General features: G+C 39.6%; 2 protein-coding genes across 7 annotated transcripts in view; both read left to right on the top strand.

Annotated features, from left to right (window-relative positions):
* Window positions 1-1,079, top strand: part of epb41l3a (erythrocyte membrane protein band 4.1-like 3a) — a 49,226-nt gene extending 48,147 nt beyond the window's left edge. For all 5 annotated transcript variants that reach the window (XM_056450905.1, XM_056450906.1, XM_056450907.1 and 2 more), the window contains one exon: window positions 283-1,079. Coding sequence is in view for 1 of the 5 variants with exons in the window: in XM_056450906.1 (XP_056306881.1) it covers window positions 283-288 (6 nt within the window). In the remaining 4 variants the exon portion in view is untranslated. The remainder of the gene's footprint in view (window positions 1-282) is intronic.
* Window positions 1,080-2,460: 1,381 nt separating this feature from the next.
* Window positions 2,461-9,411, top strand: zbtb14 (zinc finger and BTB domain containing 14). 2 transcript variants are annotated; one of them, XM_056450912.1, is made up of 3 exons: window positions 2,461-2,605; window positions 3,728-4,563; window positions 8,691-9,411. In XM_056450912.1, the coding sequence occupies exons 2-3, from the start codon at window positions 3,742-3,744 to the stop codon at window positions 9,201-9,203; spliced, it is 1,335 nt and encodes a 444-aa protein (XP_056306887.1). In that variant the 5' UTR covers window positions 2,461-2,605; window positions 3,728-3,741; the 3' UTR covers window positions 9,204-9,411. The 2 variants fall into 2 exon arrangements, with proteins under 2 accessions (XP_056306887.1, XP_056306886.1); XM_056450911.1 differs by lacking the exon at window positions 2,461-2,605 and adding an exon at window positions 2,711-3,134.
* The last annotated feature ends 1,551 nt before the right edge of the window (window positions 9,412-10,962 follow it).

The raw sequence follows: 10,962 nt of genomic DNA, 5'->3' as shown, positions 1-10,962 counted from the left end.
AGCCCTGAGGTCCCTCTGAGTCACAGAGTGAGGAAATGCTGCTTACATTTTCTTGAGGAAGATGTAAACCCTTGGTTTTACTGTATGATATACAGTAATAATGTCATAGAGGCATGTTCCTGAGGCCTGTGTTATCTCTTCAGTTTTGATTTTAACATGCATGATGTCAATTCATCGGTTCCACTAACTAATCCGGTCATGCTTCGCTCCTCTTTCTGTTCCTTCACTGTGTGACTGTTATTTCCTGAGACTGAAGGCTTTGTTTGTTTTGTGTGTTTTCAGGATTAACATTATCGTCACGCATTCTGGAGGACTCTCATGTGTTCATGCTGTGGAAAATGAAGGATTCTTCAGAGAAACCAACCACAGGAACATCAGCATTAATGACTGAATCACAGCAATCTTCATCTGAACACGTCTGGAGTAACACACACACACACACACTCACGCTCACCGGCGCCTCTGCCACACTGAACACTGTTACTGCATGACAAGGGAACCATTCTGCTTTTTGTGAGGAGACAAAAGTATTTAGACATTTTAGGAAATCCTATATGAGCGCAGTGTATAGTCAAACTATAAAGGGACTGAAGAGTTGTGAAATATAGCGGTTACAGATATCTCCGTTTATTTATTATACTGCTCACTTAAAAAAACAAACTTTGCACAATATTTAACCTCGCAAAGATGTGCCATCCCCACGTGTCTCCCTTCATCCTCTCACCTCTGATTTGCTCATGTTGATTAATATTAAAGAGAGAATATGGATATGCCACACATTTTCTCCACACGCCATGTATCTTAGACTCGTGTTCTGTTGTTTTTACTTGAATTCTGCACCTGTCTGTTTGATTTGTCACCTGTGAATGTTGATTTTAGAGGAATTGAGCTGTTTTGCTATCCTGAGAGATCAATCCTCGGCCAGAGAGCCACATCTGAGCCTTAAACTGTACAGAACCCTCCAGACCGACCCACATGTGTGTGTTTGTGTCCATGTTTGATCCTCATGTGCAGCGTCGCCGCCCTGCTGACTGTTTCCCACACAAGCTCAAATAAAAGCTCAGTTTCATTTCTGGTAATTTTGCCGTTTGCGTTCATCTGTCCTGGAGTGAGTGTGCGTTCAGTATGCCGTTACTTTATATTTTTATAACATATAGCAGTTTTGAAGAATGTTATAATACTCGTGTTCTACAAATACTGTAAACTTCACTGAACCATTGAAGTTTCTCTGAGTACAAATGGTTTGAGATTTGCCACAGAATGCATTCAAATGATTATAAAATGTTAAATTTATAAAATTATTATAAAAAATACAGAACGGTCATCCAAAATAATGCACTCTCTAATTCATATATCATCTAACGGCATTTGAGTAATATGATATTTTATATTTTATGTACAGTGAATATATTTTGGTGCATTTAAACTTTTTAAATTTTAAAGGCTTTTATTAAGTGAAGTTTCACAAACTAATTTCCAGAGGAGCACGTGATATGATTGACCGCAGCTGGTCTCTCATCTATAATCAATAGTTAACCAATCAGATTAATCCAAACTCACTATGAGTAGCCCAGCTAAAACTACTCGCTTATCTTCGTTTTCCGAAGAAACCCCCCCATCCACCCCATCTCCCCCTTCTCTCCTTTAACAGAGGGAGGTCTCGAGAACTACCTGATCTCGTACTCCCCTTACATGCTCATCGACCAGGCGGGAGCCCTGGGCTCAATTATCTCTGATAATCAGGGTTCTCTCCCGTTGCAGCATGCCAAACCTGCTATTATTATCAAGCAATCTCTAAATGTGAACTCTTGAGACCCGTTATATATCTGTTATAATAAGAGTTTGTTTACCGAACAGTTTGAGGAAAAGAGAGATAATGCATTAAAATTCAAACGAGTTATTGCAAATAATTAAGTGTTTCTTTAGATTTTTCCTGTTTATTAAAATGTATTTAATATTTCCCCCAACATATTCACTTTTTGCAGCGTGATCTTCAGTGTTTTTGTTAGATTAGTTCATCAGTTTTGTCTTTGGTACTGAATAATCTAATGTATTTGCACACATATATTATTGTAGAGTCCTGTGGAAAATATGGATGTAAAGGAGAGATCATGTCAGTGAGGGGTTAATTATGCTGAACACTACACACTGATTTATTATTATTTTAAATACACATTTAATTAATCATTTAAATATTTTTATATTAAAAAACTGCGTTTATTTGTTATTTATTTACTACAGTGTAATCTAATTGTCTGCTGCTATTCTCATTTATACTCTGTTGTGAACGTGTACCGTGAACGGATGTGCACACGCTCTTCCCGCGCGTCACAGTGCGGTTCGCGCTCCAGAGCGCTACGCTGTTTGCGTACGCGTGCCTGCGCATCTGGCCCTGTCAGTGAGTTTGTTAGCATACGCTGTTTGCGTAGCTGTGCCCGCCTGTACGCACGCGCCTCGGCCACTCTCTCCGCAGTTCCGTGCTGGCGCAGCGCGTCCTTCCTGTGCTCGTCCTCGGCCTCACACAACAACAAAGTATTAAATTCTACACTGGCTTGCGTGACATTCAACACACACTGTCCCAGTGGAGCACAATAGCACAATAAAGGTAAGGAATGGAATTCAGGAGCGCAGTGAGGCAGCTGCTGAATTATTGCATAATGTTTTTTGCGCGGGATGGCTGCGCGCGCCCGCCGCGGGAGTGTTCTTCATGGCCCGCGCAGCTCGCGACACTAAACCCGCCTCAGCGCGCCGCGATTCTCACCGGGTGCCCGTTTAACGAGTACATCCCGCCGCTCTCCGGTGCTGACCGGTGCTCTCCGCCGCTCCGGGCTCGTTTGGAGGGAAACACCGCGGATTATTCGCGCTTTTTCCTCGGGTGTTGTTGATTCTTCGACGGTTTATGTGCTAATGCTAACATTAGCTTCAGCTGAGGTAAAGCGGACCCGCGCTGAAAACGACAAAATACCCCTCTAAACTTCAGTTTGTTCACAGAACACGGTGTTTATAGAGTAAATCCGGTTTGTATCACATAAAAACACGGGTCGTGTGTTCGGCAGTGATTGAATGAAGTAGGTTTTCCCGTGTGTGGCCCGTGAGGAGAGTCCATTCAGAGCAAACATGAGGAGTCCAGCAAGGTACATCACTGAGCCAACAAAACACCATTATTGACCACACATGTGCTGTTTATGATGGATTATTAGCGTCAGTGGGGTTGTTTTGGACCGGATTAACGTTCATGACGTGGAACTCGTGCTTGATGAATGTAAACAAAGCACCGAGTTCGCTTCATGTATACAAATTCAGTATATCGTGACCATGATCATGCACAAAATAAATTCGTAAGTGCTTCTTTATACAGTGAATAATTATTATTTTTCAACATTTAGACTTCCCTAAAAACATTCTGATTGTTGTATAGGCAGTGGTGGTTCATCATTGATCGCAGCACCAAATGCTTGATTTACCATTTAAATTCAAACATGATTGTTTTCACTTTAATCTGTTCTAAGAGATTGGATTTCAGTGACTATCTATAGGCCTTTTGTTCCTTTATATATGTACCATTTGTTTACACCATTTATTTTAACTACAGGTAATGTTACGGTGACTACAAAAGCATGCATGTGCCTATGTGTGGTTGATGGTCCACAGTGAAAATTAATTGGCAAGTCACTGTATGCTAATATATTATAATTGTGTTTATTTATAACATCTTGTCTGTCTGCAGGATTCCGCTCCAGTATGTCCGAAACTGTGAAGTATGTGGACGATGAGCACAGGACCATCTTTCTGAAGCTACTGAACGAGCAGCGTCTGGAGGGAGAGCACTGCGACATCGCTGTGGTGGTGGAGGATGTGAAGTTCAGAGCGCATCGCTGTGTGTTAGCGGCCTGCAGCAACTACTTCAAGAAACTGTTCAAGAAACACGAGGTGGACAGCTCGTCGGTCATCGAGATCGACTTCATCCGCTCGGACATCTTCGAGGAGGTGCTGAACTACATGTACACTGCTAAGATCTCCGTCAAGAAGAAGGATGTGAACCTGATGATGTCTTCAGGACAGATACTCGGCATTCGCTTTCTAGATAAACTCTGCTCGCAAAAACGTGACATGTCGCCCGACGAGAAAAACGGCGACCCCAGGAACGCAAAGTTCCCATATGATATGGTTAAAATGGGCCTTCCCATGGAGGATCCTCCGCTGAATCAAGACGGAGACGTGCAGGTGCTCGGGGATCAAGACGACACCCCGTCGGACGATATTGTGGAGGAGGCACAGGGCAATCACGAGCTGGATAAATCGCCCAGTAACGCCCTGCAGGTGCAGGAGGCCATCCTGAAGGAGCTGGCGCAGGAGGACGTGCCTAAAGTGGGCTGCTATGACCAGGAGGTGGAGGCCCTGGACGGAGAGCCCAAAGAGCTGGCAGCGCACACACAGACGCTCTCCTTCGCAGACAGCATGGGTGATGTGAAGGACACGCAGCCGCCTGGGTGGAGCACCGCCACTGCTGACATGAAGTTTGAGTATCTGCTGTACGGCCACCGCGATCAGCTGGCCTGCCAGGTCAGTAGTCTTCATCACAGTGTCATTATTAATGGAGTATATGTATGAGGACTTGTGTTCTCAGTAAGCTCGCTTAAAGGCTTTTGGTGAACTGTCATGCCATTATAAGATCTCAGCGTTTAAGGGCTGGTACACACCAAGCTGACACTAAACTACTAGCACTGATGTAACCTAACTGTGTTTCCATTTCTGTGCATATAAAGCCACCGCACTGCTCAGCTCTACAGCCGGCTGGATGTTGGTCTAGAAGCGATTTGTTTTTCAGATGTTTGCTAAATCGTGGCCTGACCACTAGCTTTTGGTGTTGAGGGTCTTTTATTTTGCTGGAGATACTGTTTTCCTGTAATCTTAATAAAATATTCATAAAAAACCTGTAAAAATAAAGAAATGCACATATACCATAGGAATGATAAAACTAAGTTTTAGAGATTTTAAAAAAACTTGACTTTTTCCAAACCGCAGTAAACCTTGAAACCGGTTATTTTCCAATGCTTACTTTCAAAGAGTAAATAAAGCAGTGTACAGTTCCATTATCACTGTAATCTTCACTCACCCCTGCAAATATTTCTGATAATCAAATCATCATATCGTTTGCAAATGCTCGAGAAATGTAGTGAAATTGCAGCAGGCCTCCTTTTGTGTTCCTCATTGAATTTGTCCATGCTTTTTACTGCATGATTGACATCTTTGATATAAAGTGGGTCTCAGGCCAGGCGCAAATATATATATATATATATATATATATATATATATATATATATATATATATATATATATATATATATATATATGAGCAATTCCATGCAAATGTCAACCTTGCCATGAATAAAATTAAAGAGCCCATATTATAGATGAAATAGGGTCATATTTAGGTTGTAAGGGTCTCCAACAACAGTCTAATATGCATGCAAGGTCAAAAAACACTTTGATGGTCTTATAATCTGCATTTATTTTTACCTAATTATCCCAACGACTCCCATATGAATCGTCCAGCGTTTCATTTGTTCCCAAACCCCTCCTCAGCGCGAAGCTAATCTGCGCTGATTGGACCGATGACAGCCTGCTGCGATTGGTCGACAGTGACAGGCTTCAGCGTGAGACAGAGTGAAATGCCCAGCTGCTAATCAACTATATAAAAGTAGTCACAGTGCATACACGCTTCATAGTGGATTTTGGCTGCCAGTGGGTGAATGTAAACACAGACGATGGACTAGAAAATACTGACGACTAACTATTTTATTGAGCAAAAAGTCCAAGAACTGGCGAGGAGGTCACAGTCTTCTTGCTCTTTTCACACACACACACACACACACACACACACACACACACACAGGGCCTGCGCGTCCATAGAGGACCGGCTGAATAGAGAGGGCGCGGCGCTCAGTTATATCCACGAATACCCGTGCGTTACACACACGAGGAGACACACACACACACACACACACAGAGGGCCGGCGCGTCCATAGAGGAGCGGCTGAATAGAGAGGGCGTGGCGCGGCGCTCAGTTATATACGCGAATACCCGTGCGTTACACACACGAGGAGACACAGACACACACACACAGGGCCGGCGCGTCCATAGAGGAGCGGCGCTCAGTTATATCCGCGAATACCCGTGCGTTACACACACGAGGAGACACAGACACACACACACACAGGGCCGGCGCGTCCATAGAGGAGCGGCGCTCAGTTATATCCGCGAATACCCGTGCGTTACACACACAAGGAGACAATAATATTGAGCTGAAATATTTTGAAACTTGTCCGTTGCATGTGTGTAAACAGCTGACGATCCGTAATCAAAGCGGCACGTGTCGCGTTTTCAACGTGGCTTTACACGCGATATGAGAATATAAAGAGTTAACCTGATACAGTACACACGGTTACAAGTAACAAAACACAACTAAAGACAGAATTTGCAAGCTAGAGTAAACGAGGCAATAATTTTAATCGCACTTACACTTGTGAAATGGGGGTAGAAACTGATCCATGATGCACTGATCCATGTTCTGACAGTCTATACTGATCCTTCCTTTAACAAACTGATGAAGTCTTCTTTGAAAGCAGATAGTTTTCAGAAGCACTCAGAACTGCTCAAGGCTGGGCTATATTGCTGATGTTTCATCTTTGATTAGACTGTCCATAATATCCATCTGCACAGCGTGACTTCATTCGACCGGTGTCTGTCTGTGTGTGTGTGTGTGTGAGACTTTTTTTTTCTGTTAGTGGGCGGGGCCGCAGGTTTCAAATCTCCCGGGTTTGCGCGCCCAACTACTTGTGTTTCGTAGCTGCGTCATCGCGAAACACCTAATGACTCGTTATCAAGACGACTCGTTTGAAGCACTATGAGTCGACTCTTTTATAGATGAATCAATAGTTTTAAACACTGTACACTTACAGATTTAAGCCTTAGCTGGATATTTCACTTCACTTAGAGCTGTGTTACACACTACATGGAAGGGCATTTTCAAAAACCCAAAATATGGGCTCTTTAAGCTAAATTAAACTATTGCCTTATTAAAATAGCAAATCTGTTTCTGCATTTTTTGTGTAGGCTGGTATTTCACAGTGCTTTAAAAATACTAAAAAAGTCTCTGTCAATGTTTTAAAACAATTATATTTGATTTACCAAATGGATGTGATTTACCACATCCATAACAGAGAGATGTCACATCCATAACAAGCTTTTTCCTCATAAATACTAAAATGTCAAATCAAATAAAGTCAATCATGTTTGTTCTATAGTGAGCGACTCTTATGCTTTTGATTAGCATCGTTTCTTTTGGGTTGTGCGGTTTACTTATGGAGTTTACTTTATCTCAACGGAATAGGAGCTTCTGCTGTTAGTGTCAGTGAAAGACTGTCCAGCAAACACACAGTGAAATTGCACAATTTCTGCGTTTTTAAGTAGTTGGAGCGTTGTAAATACTCGCACTCACCTCCTTTGCCTTAGTAAGCTACGGCGACATGGTGCATATGAGATGAATGACGTCAGTATATGATTACCGGTTATGATTATTATTGAACCGATACCGAATTGTCCGTGCCTGCATCGCGGTGCACCAAAGAAATGATTCATTTTGACACCATAAATCGACTTATCATGCAATACTTAGACATGCCCTCAGTGATTTGCTGTATTATTAATTTATATATATATATATATTATTATTATTATAATAATAAATAAATTTTTATATATATATATATATATATATATATATATATATATATATATATATATATATATATATATATATATATATATATATATATATATATATATATATATATATATATACATATATATATATATATATATATATATATATATATATATATATAATATATATATATATATATATATATATACATATATATATGTATATATACATATATATATATATATATATATATATATATATATATATATATATATATATATATATATATATATATATATATATATATATATATTTATTTATTATAATAATAATTATTATTTTAAATGCTGGGTTCCACACAACCGATTTCTGTATGAATATGAAGAAATTAATAAGTGGATTGAACATAAAACAATTTCAAGAGGTCACACTTGTATATTGCTTCATAATAATTGCAGGTTTGGTTTGCCGTCCCGGGAGAGAACCCTGAGCTCGTGATAATTGAGGCCAGGGCTCCCGCTGGTCGATGAGCATGTAAGGGTAGTTCTTGAGAGCTCCCCCTGGTAAAGGAGGAAAGGGGGAGATGGAGTGGATTGGGGGTTTCTTCAGAAAAGGAAGATAAGCGAGTAGTTTTAGCTGGGCTACTTGTGAGTTTGGATTAATCTGTTTGGCTAACTATTGATTGTAAATGAGAGACCAGCTGCGGTCAGTCATATCACGTATCATTCATTCATCAATCATATCATTCTCCTCTCGAAATTAGTTTGTAAAACTTCACTAAGTTGTCCCAAAATTTCCTCAATTTTGGGTTCAGCTTATTTAGAATAAATAGTTTGAGCAAATAGCAAACATAGTTTGTTGTGTATGAGTGTAAATATGTGTATGTATGTATCTCATCATAATACACAGCTCTAAATCCACAATATATTGAATTATCGAGTAATCGCTCTGTGCATGTTCACAGGTGTGCGGAAAAACCTTCATCGACGAGAACCGTCTGAGGAAACACGAGAAGCTGCACTCAGCAGACCGGCCCTTCATCTGTGAGATCTGCAGTAAAGCCTTCACCACACAAGCCCACCTAAAGGAGCACCTGAAGATCCACACGGGCTTCAAGCCGTACCGCTGCGAGGCCTGCGGGAAATCCTTCATCCGTGCGCCCGACCTGAAGAAACACGAGCGCGTGCACAGCAACGAGCGGCCCTTCGCCTGCCAGATGTGCGAGAAGGCCTTCAAACACAAATCTCACCTGAAGGACCACGAGCGCCGGCACCGCGGGGAGAAGCCCTTCGTCTGCAACTCCTGCACCAAAGCCTTCGCCAAAGCGTCCGACCTGAAGAGACACGAGAACAACATGCACAGCGAGCGCAAGCTGAGCGGCAGTGGCAGCGGCCTGCAGAGCGAGACCGAGCAGCTCCAGGCCGCAGCCATGGCTGCAGAGGCAGAACAACAGCTGGAGTCCATCGCCTGCTCATAACACACACACACACACACACACACGTCTGCGTTTTAGAGTATTTACACTCGCTACTTTTTATAGATCTGTAAATGATGTTTTGGAGGTTTTTTCTCTCGTTGTACAGTTCATACCAATTTCTTTTAGTGCTGGGGAAAAATTAATCGTATATCTAAAATAAAAGTTTGTTTTGATATAATATATGTGTTGATTGTGTATATTTAGATGTAACAAATAATTAAATTTTATATATATATATATATATATATATATATATATATATATATATATATATATATATATATATATATATATTATATTTAAATATATATACATTTAAATATCTATGCAAAAAAAAATTGTGTATTACATAATCATTATATATATATATTAGTACACACACACACACATGTTATGTCAAACCAATCTTTTATTTTGGATTAATCTGCCCAGCACTATATATATAATGTAAATTGTTCAAGCATTTCTTTTCTTCTCTCGTTGTACAGTTCATACCATTTTTTTTAATTATTAGTGCTGGGAAAAAACTAATTACATGCAAAATAAAAGTTTGTCTTGATATAATATGTGTGTGTGTTTATTCTGTGTATTTAAATACACGCATGCATGTTTACATTTGGGAATATTTTATTTAGAATAAAAAAATTTTATAAAATCTATTTAAATATCTGTGCAAAATAAATGTATAGTTTTATGTATGTTACATATATAATACACGAACATCTTATGTCAAACCAAACTTTTATTTTGAATGTGATCAATCTTTGCCCAGCTCTACTTTATATATCTGTAAATGTTTAATTTCTTTAGATTTGTCTTTTTCTCTCGTTGTACAGTTCATACTGAAGGTTTATTTTTAGTGCTGGATAAAAATGAATCGTGATTAATCACATCCAAAATAAAAGTTTGGTTTGGCATAATTTAAGTGTGTGTACTGTGTATGTGCATATATTTAAATGCACACGTTCTTGCATATATTTGATAGAATGTTTATTTGTATTTAGATAATGTCTGATACGAACTGTACATTTTATTGTCTATGGAACAAAATGCTGTTTCCATGTATGTGTGCATCACATATACGTGTGTGTGTGTGTATATATATATATATAATACACGCACATAGATAATGTCAAAACCTGTGTTTATTATGGATGTGATTCATCTTTACCCAGCACTAATAGTTTTGTTTGTTTGTTTTTGAGTATTTATGGCGGCTGACAGACGATGAATTAGTTCTGCTGCTGTACAGTGTTTAAACGGACACGTCTTGGATGTGAACAACCTGCGGTCAATCATTCCATCCGGTTCTTGAGGAAAGGTGTGGTGAATTTATTATTCTTTTTTACACACACTTCCGAATACTTTTGCTGTAATAAAAGACTGGTGCATCATCAGTTGTCTGTGATGTTGTTTTCTGCAGCTCCTCTTCTTCTCCTGCAGGGAACCAGCAGATGTGTTACTGTCTGTAAATTAAACACTCAAATATACACATGCGTTTCACTCAATGCTGTGTGTGTTTTACACAGAGAAATTCATTCCTGATGAATTAGTGGACTTTTTCAGATGTTTCCCACATGTTAATGTCGTTTAACAGAGTATTATAAATTATATTTTTCTTCTGGTGAAAATGATTATTAGCCTCCTTATGGAATTATTAATAATAAACCACTGTTGTGCAATGACTTGTCTATTTACAAGCCTTTTTACACTTTAAGCTGAATACTAGTATCTTAATTAATTAAAAAAGACAAACTAA

The sequence above is a fragment of the Danio aesculapii genome, chromosome 24 (genome assembly GCF_903798145.1).
Source record: "Danio aesculapii chromosome 24, fDanAes4.1, whole genome shotgun sequence".
NCBI classification, from domain to species: domain Eukaryota; kingdom Metazoa; phylum Chordata; class Actinopteri; order Cypriniformes; family Danionidae; genus Danio; species Danio aesculapii.
This window is presented reverse-complemented; position numbering and strand designations above follow the sequence as displayed.

Excerpts from the sequence above, each read along its gene's own strand:
- zbtb14 (XM_056450912.1), top strand. The coding sequence starts at position 3,742 with ATGTCCGAAACTGTGAAGTATGTGGACGATGAGCACAGGACCATCTTT. Across the intron at positions 4,564-8,690 it reads GCGATCAGCTGGCCTGCCAG|GTGTGCGGAAAAACCTTCAT; the intron begins GTCAGTAGTCTT and ends GCATGTTCACAG.